The following is an 18,882-nucleotide window of genomic DNA, read 5'->3' as shown; positions in this document are numbered from 1 at the left end:
TGAATAGGTTCTTTTAAAAATCATACTTACTGTAACTTGAAGTAATCACCTACTGCCTCGTAATTTACAGCCTGAGAAAATGTTGATATCTAAAAAAGAAAATTAAAAAGTTTATGTCAAGCAGGAATGGAGTGGGGCGGGCACGTTAGTAGCATATTGCTTTCCATGTCCATTCACATAAAACACCTTCATTAGGGCATGTGTTAATGTTGATGACTCAAAATCAGATTTTCCTAGGACACAATGTATACTTCCAAGACAGATTTAAACGTCCCTTTAGCTTGTGTTGTTGTTAGCTAAGAAAAAATGTATGTATTTAGCACTTTTTTCCCAGTTTCTTTTCTATTTCAGAAACTCCAATTATCTATATATTAGATGTACTCTGTTACATTTTGTTATTTTTCCTTTCAATTTTCTATCATCATAGTATTTTTATTTATATTGCCCCCTCTCCTTCCTCATTTGACTTTGTTGTTGCAGTATTCTTATTCTTATTTTCTATTTATTTCCTGAGCTTAGCAAACCTGTTTTACTTTATTTTGTAATAACCTTGTTTCTGAGATTTTTTATTTCTTCCTTGAGGTTTCTGAATTATTACAGATATTGTATCGTCTGTCACTTTTGAGACTATGAGGAATTGTTTGTCCAAGCCTTTTCTCTGTTGTTTTTGAGTAAGTAATTTTTTTGGTAAATGCTCATCTACTTTTTACGTATGATCGTGCTGTTTTCTTCCCTCTGGGATATGTTTCACCTCAATTTTTAGCATTCCATAAGGATGTTATATTTTCAGGGTAAAGCCATTCATAGAACACACATGCTAGTAGAGGCAGAAAATGATAAGCCCTACACTTTTGAAGTATAGTAACTACAATCTCTGTATCCCTATACTACTTTTCAGAAGTCTTGATATATATGTATTGAGAAAGAGCGAGAGAGAAAGGTTGCTTAAATTTGGTTTTGGACAATCAGTTGTAATGAGAACAGAGATTCCATGCCTCTAAATAACAACCTTAGTGAAAAAAACTTATTTCTGAGACAAGGTTTATTTTCTCAGATACTGGAAGTGGTGCAACGGAAAACGTATACTCTTTTGTGATAGAGTTGAAGGCTGTGAAGTTCATTAAATTAAAAGTGAATCCAGTTCCAAGTTTAAAGAAAGGGCTGATGGTGACATTTATACCTGTATGCTATCAAGGACGATCCTTTCTTTTACGTGTAATCATAAAAATAGCTTTATAAGAATACCCTTGTCCATAATTAGGCTCCAAATTTTAACATTACCTTTTGTGAAACATAATTATATTCTCCAAGCTTTGCTTATTGTAATTTAAAAAGCATTTGAACTTAGGTCTGTAACTCAACCTACATACATATGTATTATTTGAAATTATGAATACTGAAAATATCCACACAAAGGACATATTTAAAAAAACATATTTTGTAAATGTGATCATCTATTAAAAAACACATCATTATAAATAATTAAGAGGTGACATGTAGACTTCCATTTTCAGTAGCGGTGGACTAGGTTGTACGAACAAAATCTCCCTCTTAAAAACAAGCATGAAAGCAAACAAACAAGAAATACTAAAAATGTCAGATATTTTAAATGACACCTTAAAAGTATCAAGTAACTGACAAGATAGTGGGAACTGCCAGTCCATATTCTGAGGGAAATTGGGACTCTAGAAAGTAAGGCAGAACATCAGCACCCATAATCTACTTTTTCCCTAAAAGCATTTTTCAGCCTAGAGAATGGAAGCATTTAACGTAGGGGGTTAAATAAGAGATCCTCTCTACATTAACGAATGCAGTCAGAAACCTCTACTCTCAGAGTAAGGATAAACCAGGACTAAATTTGCCCTTCCCTCAATCCTTCAGGAACTGCAGCCATTGAGTGATCAGAAAAAGAAAGAAAAGGAAAAAATCATCTCCTTAAAATTTGTGGCTATAGGCAATTTATATCGCAGAATTGTTTGCTTGGGTGACTCAGGGGATTTGAGGAAGTCCCAGTGCAGTAGTGCCCCTAGGTATCTCACAATAGCAAACACAGATCATCTCCAGAGTAAGGCATGTTCTTACTAGACCTAGGGGAATTGCTAATAACATTTTTCAAGGACAATGAACAGCACACAGTCAAAGATAATCAAGCACACAAGAAAACAAGAACCAGTATAAACAATTTAAAAAAACCCAAAAACCCAAACCCGCTGTCGCAGAGTTGATTTCGACTCATAGTGGCCGTGTAAGACAGAGTAGAACTGCCCCACAGTTTCCAAGGAGCACCTGGTGGATTCCAACTGCTGACTTTTTGGTTAGCAGCTGTAGCTCTTAACCACAATGCCACCAGCAATTTTGGGAGAGAAAACAGATGAAACAGACATGCTCGGACTTCAGATGTGGAACTATTAGATGTGGATTATAAAACAGATATGCTTACTAGTTTTGCAGAACTAAACTACAAGCTTGAAAATATCTGTAGTGTAGAAGAAACTATAAAATGCGTGAGTGTATTTTAAAAAAGAAAAAACAAACTTCTATAAATTTAAATACAATAACTAAACAGAGTGTGTAAATACAGTAACTAAACAGAGAGAGATTGTTGTTGTTGTTGGGCGCCATGGAGTCGGTTAAGACTCATAGCAACCCTATGTACAGCAGAACAAAACACTGGCCTGTACCATCTTCACAATTGTTGTTACACATGAGCCCATTGTTGCAGCCACTGTGCCAATCCATCTCATCGAGGGTCTTCTTCTTTTTCTATGGCCCTCTACTTTACCGAACATGATGTCCTTCTCCAGGGACTGGTCCCTCCTGATTACATGTCCATAGTATGTGAGATGTAGTCTCGCTATCCTTGCTTCTAAGTAGTATTCTGGCTGCACTTCTTCCAAGACAGATTTGTTCATTCTTCTGGCAGTTCATGGTATGTTCAATATTTTTCACCAACACCATAATTCAAAGGTATCAATTCTTCTTAGGTATTCCTTATTCATTGTCCAGCTTTCACATGCATTCAAGGCCATTAAAACCACCAAGGCTTGGGTCAGGCTCACCTTAGTCCTTAAAGAAACATCTTCGCTTTTTAACACTTGAAAGAGTTCTTTTGCAGCACATTGCCCAATGCAATATGTTGTTTGATTTCTTGCCTGCTGCTTCCATGGGCATTGATTGTGGATCCAAGTAAAATGAAATTCTTGACAACTTCAGTCTTTTCTCTGTTTATCATGATGTTGCTTATTGGTCCAGTTGAAGGATTTTTGTTTACTAGTTTTTTTTTTTTTTACGTTGACGTGTAATCCATTCTGAACATTATGGCCTTCGAACTTCATCAGTAAGTGCTTCAAGTCTTCTTCACTTTCAGCAAGCAAGGTTGTGTCATCTGCATGATGCAGGTTGTTAATGAGTCTTCTTCCAATCCTGATTCTGCATTCTTTTTCATAGAGTCCCACTTCTCGGATTATTTGCTCAGCATACAGTTTGAATAAGTACGGTGAAATGATACAATCCTGACACACATCTACCCTGACTTTAAACCACTCAGTATCCTCTTGTTCTGTTCAAATGACTGCCTCTTGGTCTAAGTACAAGTTCCTCATGAGCACAATTAAGTGTTCTGGAATTCTCATTCTTCGCAATGTTATCCATAATTTGTTATGATCCATACAGTCGAATGTACAGTCAATAAAACATAGGTAAACATCTTTCTGTTATTCTCTGCTTTTAGCCAGGATCCATCTGACATCAGCAATGACATCCCTTGTTCCATGGCCTCTTCCGAATCTGGCTTGAATTGCTGGCAGTTACCTGTCAAGGTACTGCTGCAACTGCTTTTGAATGATCTTCAGCAAAATTTTGCTTCTGTGTGATATTAATGATATTTTTCACTAATTTCCACATTCGGTTGGATCACCTTTCTTTGGAATGGGTACAAATATGGATCTCTTCCAGTCAGTTGGTCAGGTATCTGTCTTCCAAATTTCTTGGCACAGATGAATGAGATTTTAGAGCTGCATCTGTTTGTTCAAACATCTCAATTGGTATTCCATCAATTCCTGGAGCCTTGTTTTTTGCCAATGTCTTCAGTGCAAGTTGGACCTCTTCCTTCAGTACCATTGGTTCTTGATCATATGCTACCTCCTGAAATGGTTGAACGTTGACCAATTCTTTTTGTTACAGTGACTCTGTGTATTTTCTTCCATCTTCTTTTGATGCTTTCTGTTTCGTTCAGTATTTTCCCGTTGTTGTTGTTAAGTGCTGTTGAGTCAGTTCTGACTCATAGCGACCCTATGCACAACAGAACGAAACACTGCCCAGTCCTAAGCCATCCTTACAATCGTTGTTATGCTTGAGCCCATTGTTGCAGCTACTGTGTCAATCCACCTCATTGAGGGTCTTCCTCTTTTCTGCTGACCCTATACTCTGCCAAGCATGATGTCCTTCTCCAGGGACTGATCCCTCCTGACAACATGTCCAAAGTATGTAAGACGCAGTCTCGCCATCCTTGTTTCTAAGGGGCATCCTGGTTGTGCTTCTTCTAAGACAGATTTGTTCATTTTTTTGGCAGTCCATGGTATATTCAGTATTCTTCCCCCACACCACAATTCAAAGGCGTCAATTCTTCTTCGGTCTTCTTATTCATTGTCCAGCTTTCATATGCATATGATGCGACTGAAGATACCATGGCTTGGATCAGGCACACTGTAGTCTTCAAGGCTACATCTTTGCTCTTCAACGCTTTGAAGGGGTCCTTTGCAGCAGATTTACCCAATGCAATGCATCTTTTGATTTCTCAACTGCTGCTTCCATGGCTGTTGATTGTGGATCCAAGTAAAATGAAATCCTTGACAACTTCAGTCTTTTCTCCCTTTATCGTGATGTTGCTCTTTGGTCCAGTGGTGAGGATTTTTGTTTTCTTTATGTTGAGGTGCAGTCCATAATGAAGGCTGTGGTCTTTGATCTTCATTAGTAAGTGCTTGAAGTCCTCTTCACTTTCAGCAAGCAAGGTTGTGTCATCCGCATAATGCAGGTTGTTAATGAATCTTCCTCCAATCCTGATGGCCCATTCTTCTTCATATAGTCCAGTTTCTTGTATTATTTGCTCAGCATACAGAATGAATAGGTATGGTGAAAGAACGCAACCCTGACATACACCTTTCCTGACTTTAAACCAATCAGTATCCCCTTGTTCTGTCCGAACAACTGCCTCTTGATCTATGTGAAGGTTCCTCATGAGCACAATTAAGTGTTCTGGAATTCCCATTCTTCGCAGCGTTATCCATAGTTTGTTATGATCCACACAGTCGAATGCCTTTGCATAGTCAATAAAACACAGGTAAACAACCTTCTGGTAATCTCTGCTTTCAGCCAGGATCCATCTGACATCAGCAATGATATCCCTGGTTCCACATCCTCTTCTGAAACCAGCCTGAATTTCTGGCAGTTCCCTGTCGATATACTGCTGCAGCTGTTTTTGAATGATCTTCAGCAAAATTTTGCTTCTATGTGATATTAATGATATTGTTCTATAATTTCCACATTCGGTTGGATCACCTTTCCTGGGAATAGGCATAAATATGGATCTCTTCCAGTCAGTTGGCCAGCAAGCTGTCTCCCATATTTCTCGGCACAGACGAGTGAGCTAATGCTTTTCAGAAGTAGACTGCCGGGCCCTTCTTCCTAGTCTGTCTTAGTCTGGAAGCTCAGCTGAAACCTGTCTTCCATGGGTGACCCTGCCGATATCTGAATACCGGTGATATAGCTTCCAGCATCACAGCAACATGCAGACCCCCACAGACCCGTGGGGCTCTAAATATTTTCCCCTTAGACTCCTTCAATATTGCGACTAGAGACTTGAATTTTTTCCTTAGTTTTTTTCAGCTTGACAAATACAGAGTGTGTTCTTCCCTTTTGGTTTTCTAACTCCAGGTCTTTGCACATTTCATCATAATACTTTCCTTTGTCTTCTCAAGTCGCCCTTTGAAATCTTCAGCTTAGCTCTTCTATTTCATCATTTCATTTTTGCTACTGGATGTTCAAGAGCAAGTTTCCGAGTCTCTTCTGACATCCATTTTGGTCTTTCTTTACTGTCTTTTTAACAACTTCTTGCTTTCTTCATGTATGGGGGCCTTGATGTCATTCCACAACACGTCTGGTCTTGGGTCATTAGTGTTCAATGTGTCAAATCTATTTTTGAGATAGTCTCTAAATTCAGGCGGGGTACATTCAAGGTCGTACTTTGGCTCTCGTAGACTTGTTCTAATTTTCTTCAACTTGAACTTGCACATGAGCAATTGATGGTCTTTTCCATAGTCGGCTCCTGGTCTTGTTCTGACTGATGATACTGAGCTTTTCCATCATCTCTTTCCACGGATGTAGTCTATCTGATTCCCGCATAGTCCATCTGGTGAGATACACGGGTATAGTCTCCATTTACGTTGTTGAAAAAAGGTATTTGCAATGAAGAATTCGTTGGTCTTGCAGAATTCTATCATGTCATCTCCAGCATCTTTTCTATCACCAAGGCCATATTTTCCCACTACCAATCCTTCTTTGTTTCCAACTTCCTCATTTCTATCACCAGTAGTTATCAATGCATCTTAATTGCATATTTGATAATTTCAGACTGCAGAAATTGGTAAAAATCTTCACTTTCTCCATCTTTGGCCTTAGTGGTTGGTGTGTAAATTTGAATAACAGTCATATTATCTGTTCTTCCTTGTAATCATATGTACATTATCCTATCACTGACAGCATTATACTTCATGATGGATCTTAAGATGTTCTTTTTGATGCTGAATGCCATGCTATTCCTCTTCAATTTGTCATTGCCAGCATAATAGAGCATCATGGATAGAATCGTGTTCTCCCAAATATGTGTCAATTTGGTTAGGCCATGATTCCCAGTATTGTGTGGTTGTCCTCTATTCTGTGATTTTCTTCTGTGTTATAAATCATAATCTCTGGCTGTGGTTAGAGTGGATTAGGGTGGGATGTAACACCCTTGCTCAGGTCACATCACTGATCCAATGTAAAGGGAGTTCCCCTGGGGGTGGCCTGCACCACATTTTATCTTACAAAAGATAAAAGGAAAGGGAAGCAAGCAGAAAGTTGGGTACTTCATACCACCAAGAAAGCAGTGCCAGGTGCAGAGAGCATCCTTTGGACCCAGGGCTCCTGTACAGAGAAGCTCCTAGTCCAGGGGAAGAATGTGACAAGGACCTTCCTCCAGATTCAACAGAGAAAGCCTTCCTTTGGAGCTGATGCCCTGAATTTGGACTTCAAGCCTACTATTCACTTGTGGTATTTCTGTTATAGCAGCACTAGATGGCTAAGACATAGACCATATGATTATCTGATTCTAAATGGCAATACTAGTCCATCTCAGTGCACTAAGCCTAGGATATTGATGTCCATGTATTCCATTTTTGACAGCTTCCAATTTGCCTAGATTCGTACTTTGTACATCCCACGTTCTGATTATTAATGGGTGTTTGCAGCTGTTTCTTCTCATTTCAAGTCATGCCACATCAGCAAATGAAGGTCCCAAAAGCTTGACTCCATCAATGTCATTAAGGTTGACTCTACTTTGAGGAGGCATGCACATTAGTTGGGCAAAAATTAATGTCTGACTATACTAGTTATTGGCAAGAAGGTAGACAACAAGATCTCTTAAACACTATTAGGAATGTAAATTGTTTTAACGATGAAAATTCAGCATATATACACCCTAAGTACTAGTGTTAATTAGCAGTGTCTCTCAGCTTCAAACCCACTCTTCTATCCTCAGCTTTGGGGTGCTGAGTCTGAGATTCTGCAAATCACATCTTTTCTTTGCCAGCTGGTTCTCTTTTAGGTCCTGCAAATAGGGTGCTAGAGGAAGTCTGGAAGACAAGGTTGTGAGAAGATTTGCTCCTTCCTATTTTTCTCGCTATTCCTATCAGTGTCACCCTGGCAACTGCTCTTCATCCTGGTGGTAGCAATTGGTAAATAACTAACAGTGGAAAATATGCTCCCAGACCAGCATTTGTGCCTCCTTAGAGATACCAGCACCAGCTCATGCCCCTTTTCAGAAATCTGAGTTCCAGCTTCAAGGGAGCCATCCTTTGAGCTCTTGAGGCACCTCTCAGTTGTGCTCCCTCCTCAGATGTCTGGGTCCCAGGTCCGCAGGATTCCTTCCCAGAGCTCCTAAGATACCAGCACCAGCTGAGCAGTGACTGCTCCTTAGAGGTATAGGTTCCAGCTCTGTGGAGCCCCTCCTCTAAATTTCTAGTTTGCTACAACTCAAATTTTGTCCCTTTGTTCTCCCATCACCTGTTGTTGCTGTTAGGTGCCATCAGGTCAGCTCTGACTCATAGTGACCTTATGTATTGTAGAACAGAAGGTTGCTTGGACCTGTGCCATCCTCACAATTGTGTTATCCCTAAGAGTTTCATTGGTTAATTTTCAGAAACAGATCACCAGCCGTTTCTTCCTAGTCTGTCTTTGTCTTAAGTTCCGTTTAAACTATTCAGCATAGGTAACCCTGCTGGTATTTGAAATACTGGTGGCATAACTTCCAGCATCACAGCAACACACAAACCATCACAGCACAACAAACTCACAAACTCCCATCCCTAGAGATGGTATAGTTACTTCTCGCAGTTACTAACTCTATATCATATCAGTGTTCCTTTTTTTTTTTTTTTCCATTCTTCCAAACATCCAGTTCTACTAGTTCCCTATGTTAAATTATCTCTTCTAAAACAACCAATTTGAATTTTATTTTTCTGGCCAGATATTACTGATACAGTTCTTGGTATTGGGCGTAGTCCCAAGAAACCGACCCACAAAGTGATATTTTCAGGGATTGATTTGGTGATATCCTTGGCTTAGACCACAGTACTGGGCTTCTAGCAAATGGGAAGGGATTCTACTAATTCATGGTATGCCAACACATCAAAAATAACCAAATGATCACTTGTGGTTGATTGTGATAAATGTCTACTGAAGCAGGTACCTTAGGTGACCAAGTAGCTACTGAATTTAACCACTAGTGGCATTAAAGATGACCATAAGGATGGTGGAGCCCTGGTGGCACAGTGGTTAAGAGTGATGACTGCTAGCCAAAAGGTCAACAGTTTGAATCCACCAGCTGTTCCTTGGAAACCCTATGGGCAATTCTTCTGTCCTATAGGGTCGCTATAGGTTTTTTTTTTTTTTATAGGGTCGCTATGGGTTGGAATCAACTGAATGGCAACAGCCACAGGTATAAGGATGGCTTCTGAGTGCAGTGGGGCATTTAATCAGGGTATACCGGCAAATATAAAATGATAAAGTTAGATATTTAAACTCTAAGCTCAAGTCATGATGACAGAAAACAAGTTTTTATGAAATTCTTAAAAGGTTCTCTAATTTATTGTAGCTGACCCCCTGAAAATCAGACTCAAAATTTAATTGTGCCTAGTAATCAAGGCGGTGTGGTACTATGATAAGGACTGGCAAATAGATCAACAGAACAGAACAGAGAACCCAGAAATAAGCCCACACTTGCATGGACATTTGATTATCAATAAAGATGTCAAAGAAATCCAATGCAAAAAAAAAAAAAGAAAACCTTTTCAAGAAATAGTGCTGAAATAATTATATATTGAAATGGAAAATAAACTCAAGCTTTAACTCATACCATACACAAAAATTCATTCAAGATGGACCATGGGCCTAAACATAAATGCTGAAATCATAAAGCTTTTAGAAGACATCATAGAAGAATATTTTCATGACTTAGGGTTAGGCAAATGTTTCCTAGACAGGATCCCAAAAAGTAATAATCATGAAAGAAAAAAACTGTATCAAAGTTAAAAATTCCTGCTCATAAAATCACCATTGAAAAAAACAAGCAGGCAGATACAACCTGTCAGGAAATATTTGCAAAACATCTGACAGATGAGTGGTATCCAGGATATACAAAGAACTTTTAAATTCAATAATAAAAGGACAAACAGTCTAACAAAAAGATGGGAAAACTTTGAACAAATACTTCACAAAAGAAGATGTAAGTAGATACAAGCGCATGAAACAGTGCTCAATATTATTCGTCATTAAAAAAAAATCAAAACCAAAAATGACGAAGAGAAACCAGATAACTGGGAGCTCCTACAAATCAAACACCTATGCTCATCTAAAAAAAAAAAAAAAAAAGACTTCACCAAAAGAGTAAAAAGACCACCTACAGACTGGGAAAGAATTTTCAGCTACGACATCTCCGACCAGCGCCTGATCTCTAAAATCTATATGATTCTGTTAAAACTCAACCACAAAAAGACAAACAACCCAATCAAGAAGTGGGCAAAGGATATGAGCACACACTTCACTAAAGAAGATATTCAGGCAGCTAACAGATACATGAGAAAATGGTCTCGATCATTAGCCATTAGAGAAATGCAAATTAAAACTACGATGAGATTCCATCTCACTCCAACAAGGCTGGCATTAATCCAAAAAACACAAAATAATAAATGTTGGAGAGGCTGCGGAGAGATTGGAACTCTCATACACTGCTGGTGGGAATGTAAAATGGTACAACCACTTTGGAAATCTATCTAGTGTTATCTTAAACAGTTAGAAATAGAACTACCATACAACCCAGAAATCCCACTCCTCGGAATATACCCTAGAGATACAAGAGCCTTCACACAAACAGATATATGCACACCCATGTTTATTGCAGCACTGTTTACAATAGCAAAAAGATGGAAGCAACCAAGGTGTCCATCAATGGATGAATGGGTAAATAAATTGTGGTATATTCACACAATGGAATACTATGCATCGATAAAGAACAGTGATGAATCTGTGAAACATTTCATAACATGGAGGAACCTGGAAGGCATTATGCCGAGCGAAATGAGTCAGAGGCAAAAGGACAAATATTGTATAAGACCACTAGTATAAGATCTTGAGAAATAGTATAAACTGAGAAGAACACATACTTTTGTGGTTACGAGGTGGGGAGGGAGGGAGGGTGGGAGAGGGTTTTTTACTGATTAGTTAGTAGATAAGAACTACTTTAGGTGAAGGGAAGGACAATACTCAATACACAGAAGGTCAGCTCAAACGGACTGGACCAAAAGCAAAGAAGTTTCCAGGATAAACCAAATGCTTCAAAGGTGAGCGAAGCAGGGGCGGGGGTTTGGGGACTATGGCTTAAGGGGACTTCTAAGTCAATTGGCAAAATAATACTATTACGAAAACATTCTGCATCCTACTTTGAAATGTGGCATCTGGGGTCTTAAATGCTAACAAGCAGCCATCTAAGTTGCATCAATTGGTCTCAACCCACCTGGATCAAAGGAGAATGAAGAATACCAAGGTCACACGGCAACTATGAGCCCAAGAGACAGAAAGGGCCACATGAACCAGAGACTTACATCATCCTGAGATCAGAAGAACTAGATGGTGTCCGGCCACAACTGATGACTGCCCTGACAGGGAGCACAACAAAAAAACCCTGAGGAAGCAGGAGATCAGTGGGATGCAGACCCCAAATTCTCATAAAAATACCAGACTTAATGGTCTGACTGAGACTAGAGGAATCCCAGCGGTCATGGTCCCCAAACCTTCTGTTGGCCCAGGACAGGAACCATTCCCGAAGACAACTCATCAGACATGGAAGGGACTGGACAATGGGTTGGAGAGAGATGTTGATGAAGAGTGAGCTACTTGTATCAGGTGGACACTTGAGACTGTGTTGGCATCTCCTGTCTGGAGGGGAGATGGGAGGGTAGAGAGGGTTAGAAACTGGCAAAATTGTTACGAAAGGAGAGACCAGAAGGGCTGACTCATTGGGGGAGAGTAAGTGGGAGTATGGAGTAAGGTGTATATAAGCTTATACGTGACAGACTGACTTGATTTGTAAACGTTCACTTAAAGCTCAACAAAAATTATCAAAAAAAAAAAATCAAAACCAAACTCGTTGCGTTAAAGTCAATTCCGACTCGTAGCGACTCTATAGGACAGAGTAGAATTGGCCCATAGGGTTTCCAAGGGGCACCTGGTGGATTTCAGCTGCCTACCTTTTGGTTAGCAGCCATAGCTCTTAACCACTACTCCACCAGGGTTTCCTATTAGTCATGAGGGAAATGCAATTAAAAACCACAGTAAGATATCATTAGATACTGCCAAAATGTCCATAATTAAAAAAGAGCAACACCACCAAACATTGTCAATGAGACAGAACGACTAGTTCTCTCATACCCTGTTGATAGGAGTTTGAAATAGGACAACCACTTTGGGTCGGCAATTCCTTGTAAGAGTTAATCTCTGTCTACTCAGTGACCTAGCATTGCTTTCCTGTGTACTTCATTTCTCTTACTCAAGAGAAATGAAAATGTATGTCCACGAAAAGGCTTATGCAGGAACATTCATTGCAGTTTTTTTTTTTTTTCCATAACTCTAGACAGGGAACAACCAGCTGCCCATAAAAAGGAGAATGGATAAATAAACTGTGATACAAACAACATGGATGAAACTCAAAAAATATGTTGAGTAAAAGAAGCCGTATTCAAAAGCCTTGTACTGTATGATTCTATTTACATGAAGTTCTAGAAAAGGCAAAACTAATCTATAGTGGAAAAAATCAGACCAGTGTTTGCTCCTAGGAGGTAGGGACAGGGATGGACTAAGAAGGAGCATGAGAAAACTTTTGGGTTGATGGTAACGTGCGCTTTGATAGGAGTTTGAGTTACACAGCTATAACCCAATGTATATGTAGGTTTTATGCGTATTTTATATATATATTCAACTCAAAGGAAAGAAAACACTAAGCAAATATTAGCTCTAGTTAGTATATCTAGAAATATTAAGGGCAAGTGTGCTGTTGTCTGTCACTCTGAAATTCATAAGAAAAAATTGATTGGATGATGGACACAAACTTGGTCTCTGTACAGGTTCTGCATGAGCACAATTAAGTGTTCTGGAATTCCCATTCTTATGATACACACAGTCGAATGCCTTTGCATAGTCAATAAAACACATGAAGAAGAATTGATGCATTTGAATTATGGTGTCGGCGAAGAATATTGAACATACCATAAACTGCCAAAAGAACAAACACGTCTGTCTTGAAAGAAGTACAGCCAGACTGCGACTTAGAAGTGAGGATGGCGAGACTTCATCCCCTGTACTTTGGACATGTTATCAGGAAGGAACAGTTGCTGGAGAAGGACTTCATGCTTGGTAAAGTAGCAGGTCAGCGAAAGAGAGAAAGACCCTCAAAGAGATGGATTGACACGGTGTCTGCAATGATAGGCTCAAACATAGCAATGACTGTGAGGATGGCACAGCATCAGGCAGTGTTTCGTTCTGTTGTACCTAAGGCTGCTATGAGTCGGAACTGGCTTGATGGCACCTAACAACAACAAGAACAATCAACTTTCTTGTAATCTCTGCTCTCAGCCAAGAGCCATTTGACATCAGCAGTCATATCCCTTGTTCAAAGTCCTTTTCTGAATCCGTCTTGAATTTCTGGCAGCTCCCTGTTTTTTTTTTCCCTGTCAGTGTACTGAGCAACCATTTTTGAATTATCTTCAGTAACATTTTTTTAAAATAATTCTTATTGTGCTTTAAGTGAAAGTTTACAAATCAAGTCAGTCTCTCACACAAAAACCCATATACACCTTGCTAAACACTCCCAATCACTCTCCCCCTAATGAGACAGCCCACTCTCTCCCTCCACTCTCTCTTTATGTGTCCATTTCACCAGCTTCGCACCCCTTCCACTCTCTCATCTCCCCTCCAAGCAGGAGATGCCAACATAGTCTGAAGTGTCTACCTGATCCAAGAAGCTCACTCCTCACCAGCATCCCTCTCCAACCCATTGTCCAGTCCAATCCATGTTTGAAGAGTTGGCTTCAGGAATGGTTCCTGTCCTGGGCCAACAGAAGGTCTGGGGGCCATGACCACTGGGGTCCTTCTAGTCTCAGTCAGACCATTAAGTCTGGTCTTATGAGTCTTCAGCAACATTTTACTTGACTATGATGTTAATAACATCGTTCAATAATGTCCGCATTCTGTTGGATCACCTTTCTTTGGAATGGGCACAAATATGGATCTCTTCCACTTGGTTGGCCAGGTATCTGTCTTCTGAATTTCTTGGCATAGATGACTGAGTGCCTCCAGGGTTGCATCCATTTGTTGAAACATCTCATTTGGTATTCTGTCAATTCCTGGAGGCTTGCTTTTCACCAATGCCTTCAGTGCAGCTTGGTCTTCAGTACCATTGGTTCTTGATCATATGCTACCTCCTGCAATGATTGAACTTCGACCAGTTCTTTTTGGTACAATGATTCTGTGTAGTCCTTCTATCTTCTTTTGATGCTTCCTGCATTGTTCAATATCATCCCCATAGAAGCCTTCAATATTGCAACTTGAGGCTTCAATCTTTTTCTTCAGTTCTTTCAGCTTGAGAAATGCCAAGCATCTTCTTCCCTTTTGGGTTTCTAACTCCAGACCTTTGCACATTTCATTATAATACTTTATTTCTGTCTTCTTGGGCCACCTTTTGAAATGTTCTGTTCAGCTCTTTTACTTAATCATTTTTTCCATTCCCTTTAGCTGTTCTACATTCAAGAGCAAGTTTCAGAGTCTCTTCTGACATCCATTTTGGTCTTTTCTTTCTTTCCTGTCTTTTTAATGACCTATTGTTTTCTTCATGTATGATGTCCTTGATGTCATCCCACAACTGCTCTGGTTGCTCTTGGAAAAGGGAGAACATTATGATGATGGAAGGTACAAGGGGACTTTGATTGCTCCTAATGTTCTTTTTTTTTTGAGTGGCAATTATATGGGTGTTTGGTTTATAATAATTTGCTACATCATGCATAAATGTTTTATCCATTTTTGTGTATGATATTATATTCATTTTTTAAAAATCAATGATTACCTATGATCCTTAACCCCATACTAGCCAATACTTGGAAACCCTGGTGGTGAAGTGGTTAAGAGCTAAGGCTGCTAACCAAAAAGTCAGCAGCTCAAATCCACCAGGCACTCCTTGGAAACCCTATGAGGCAGTTCTACTCTGTCCTAGGGTCACTATGAGTTGGAATCGACTCAACAGCAATGGTACTTTTTGGTTTTAGCCAATAGTCTGTGACATTATAGTGATCCAATTTGTATGATATATAAAAAAAAAAAAAAAAAATTTTTTTTTTTAATTCAAGATGCTAAAATAATAATGCTAATAATAATAATACTGATATTCATCAGATCTAAGATGCCATGGAATATAAGACATCTTGATTTCAGAGATGTCAAATATTTTAAAAAATGTACTTTAGAATTAACGGCATATGGTGTGACGGTGGTAATAGTAGTGGTAGTGGTAGTAGTAGTGATGCATCCAAACTCCCAAAAAACCAAACCCGTCGCCGTGCAGTTGATCCAGATTCATGGTGACTTCGTGTGTTACTGAGTAGAACTGCTCCACAGGGTTTTCTTGGTTGTAACCTTCATGGGGAGCCTTCATGGCACAGTGGTTAAAAGCTTGGCTGCTATCCAAAAGGTCGGCAGTTTGAATGTACCAGCCACTCCTCGGAAACACTATGGGGCAGTTTTACTCTGTTGTATAGGGTGGCTATGGGTCGGATTGACTCGATGGCAACTGGTTTGGTTTTTTGGGTTTTAATCTTTATGGAAGCAGATTGCCAGGCCTTTCTTCTATGCTGCCACTATGTGGGTTTGAACTGCTAACCTTCAGGTTAATAGTTGAGTGCAAACCATTTGTGCCACTCAGGGAAGTAATGCATACATATGGTGCTTATTATGTGCCAGGTACTCATCTAAGTCCTTTATAAATGTTAACTCATTTAATCCTCATAATAACCTTATGAGGTAAGTACTATTATTATTATTATCCCCACTTTACAGATGAGGTAGCCGAGGCACAAAGAGGTTTAAAAATTTGGACAATATTATCAGCTAGTAGATGATGGAGCCAGTATTTTATTTAAAATGCAGGTTTTTATTATTTTGTTTTCCTCGGACATTTATTAATTTTGATGGGTAACTACTATTTTGAGGGGCAGGGTTGCAAATGGTCAAATACACGTTATACATCCAATTCTTGGAAAGAAGAGGCATGAACGCCTATACAGACGTTGTGGCTAGATAATCAAAGAAAATTTCCCTAAACTGAAGAAAAGTGTAAATCTTTTCTTTTTCAGTTTGCTTCAAAAGACCTTGCAGCTTCTGCTGTCACTGACTTGGAATACCACCCTGAGGCTGCCATGTGAAGAAGCCAAGTCTAGCCTGGAGGACAGAGGCCACATGCAGCAGAGACAAGCTCTCTAGCCATGCCCCTTGGACAACAGCCAATCCTAGCACCAACCACTTGATGTGTAAATGGACCATCTTAGATCATCAAGTGAGCCATCAGATAACCACAGCCACATAGTGACCCCAGATGAAGTCAGCAGAGCTACCTAGCTACTCTCAGCCCAAGTTGCTGACCCATAAAATAGTGAGGAAATAAAATGGCTGTCATTTGAAGTCATAAGCTTTGAGGTGGTTTGTTATGCTACAATAGGTAACGGATAAAAAAATTTTATTTTTTAAACCTGTTGACATGGAGTCGATTAGATTTTGGCAAGCCATGTGTTACAGAGTAGAACTGAGCTCCACAGGGTGTTTTTGCCATGCCCTTCATGGAAACAGGTCATCAGGCCTTTCTTCCACGGTGCCACTGGATGGGTTTGAAGCACAAACCTTTCAGTTAGTAAAAAAAGCCTAGTGCAAACTGTTCACACCACCCAGGGACCTTAGGTAACAAATACAGAAAAAAGCCAAACCCAAAGAAGATTTCGTACCCATACTATCCCACACTCCTACTTCCTCCAAACCAAACAAACCCACTGTCCTCGAGTTGATCCCGACTCACAGCGACCCTATAGGACAGAGTAGAACTGTCCGTAGGGTTTCCAAGGCTGTAATCTTTACGGAAGCAGACTGCTACGTCTTTCTCCCACGGAGCAGCTGGTTAGGTTCAAACCACTGATATTTCGGTTAGTAGTTGAGCGCTTTAACCACCGTGCCACCAGGGCTCTCAGATGCAACTCTATAAAAAGCCACGTATTAAACACACACACACACAAAAGGGGTAAACGATACAACTGACAATCAAGAAGTCTGGAAAAAATGTGTTTTAATGTGGCAAAGAGACTTTGGATATTGAAAGTGAAAAAATTTGGCTCCAGAATTAATGGCTCATTATATTACTATTTGTTAAGAATTTGCATATTTGTCAACATTTTCCCAGCTCAGCCTAGGAGGGAAATTCATTTTTTAAAAAACGTTAGTATTATAGGTACCTACATGAAATGAGAAAATTTTAAAACATCAACTTACCATGGTTTTAGTGCACTGTCCTAAGATGATTTCAAAGGTAAACTTTCTTTTCTCTTTTATTATTTTTGGACCATAGGATTCCAAAATAATATGTAGACCAACATTTTCTGGATAGGTCATTTGAACCCAAAATGGCAGGACCTCTCTCTTGTCCAAAAAGTAAAAAACACGTGTAAGACTAGTATGAAATGCGACGTAGGGGCATTCTTCACTTGCTTGGAAGGTTAAACTTTGTGCTTCCAATTTTAAGGGATATTGCTGTGTTTCTAATGTACCATCTTCAAAAACGTATACGAAATATAATTGACCAGCTATATCCAAGCCAAAGAATGAATTTATGGTCTTATTTATCCACGAATGTAGCTGTATTGCATCTTTAATGTTCACCTTGGAATAAAACATTATATTGTTTTCCATTTTTATCACAATATTCCCAAAATAATCTGGAAAAAAGAGAGCAAGATTTGTGTTATTCTAAGTAACCATAAAAAAAACCATAAGCCTGGGCTATTTCATTTAAGTATACTTTTAACCGAAATAATTTCTTTTATAACAACCAAGTGTTTATATACTTTGAGAAAATTAGTGTGCAGGCACAAATTCATGAATTTACGTTGTATTAGAGAACTCTCTCACTTCGGAGTAGAGAGGTTTTCTTTTTGGACACTTTCTCCCTTATTGCCACTGTATCACTTTGTAAAAAACAGTGTGGGGGCAGAGTCTGACTTCCTCTCACTTCACAAAGGGGAGGAAAATCAAGAGCAACAGTGCAAGCCTGATTCTTATGAGGCGGTGGTCAGTCATGCCTTCTCTTTTGACATCTTTACCAATTCTGACACTAACCGTCTCTCCCACCGCACTCTCTACTTCTCTGCTGGGTTCGATAATTCATTGCAATGGCCACACAGAGATCACAGACAATACTCACCATTATGGGGTTTGTTAGGGAAGTAACAGTTACAATTCAGGCTCAGGAACACTCAGGATACACTTCTTCCATCAGGACAGCCTCTTCCCAGCCATGCTCACAGGCTCGCCTCTCCCTGACCCTCATCCTCTCCCCAAAGGCACTCAGCTTTCTCTCTCCGTGAGCTGGGAAGCCCACCATGCCATCTCCTGCTGCCGGGTCTCTGCTGCTGGATCTCTGCCACTGTTTTTCACTGCCTTCAGTATTACAGCTCTTTCTCTGTCTCCAGGAGCTTCTCAGCATAGGGATCCCGGGTCCAAAGGACGTGCTGGACCCTGGCTGTTCTTCCTTGGTGGTGATGGGATCTTCTCTTTCCTGCCTCTGGGGTGCTTAATTTCAAGCCCAGAAGGGTGGCAAAACTGATGAATCCTTTTGGTGGGCTGTAATTATCCTATTACACAGTCTTGCTCAATCACTTGGGTGGGAGTTGCAAGATAATTGCTAGAAAGGCCACACAAAAGTGATCCATTGCACCACACAGTTTTATGCATATCTTTTATGCAGAAAAAGAGCTGGAATTTGTGTATAAC

General features: G+C 39.7%; 1 protein-coding gene across 1 annotated transcript in view; it reads right to left on the bottom strand.

Annotated features, from left to right (window-relative positions):
- Positions 1–18,882, bottom strand: part of CATSPERE (catsper channel auxiliary subunit epsilon) — a 192,176-nt gene that overhangs the window by 75,124 nt on the left and 98,170 nt on the right. Inside the window, exons 11-12 of the mRNA XM_064276949.1 lie at positions 17,386–17,828; positions 31–89 (exon numbers count right to left, since the gene is read on the bottom strand). Coding sequence (XP_064133019.1) covers positions 31–89; positions 17,386–17,828 — 502 coding nt within the window. The remainder of the gene's footprint in view (positions 1–30; positions 90–17,385; positions 17,829–18,882) is intronic.

This window comes from Loxodonta africana, chromosome 25 (assembly GCF_030014295.1).
Source record: "Loxodonta africana isolate mLoxAfr1 chromosome 25, mLoxAfr1.hap2, whole genome shotgun sequence".
Taxonomy (NCBI): Eukaryota; Metazoa; Chordata; class Mammalia; order Proboscidea; family Elephantidae; genus Loxodonta; species Loxodonta africana.
The sequence above is the reverse complement of the archived record's forward strand: the minus strand, read 5'-3'. Positions and strand labels throughout refer to the sequence as shown.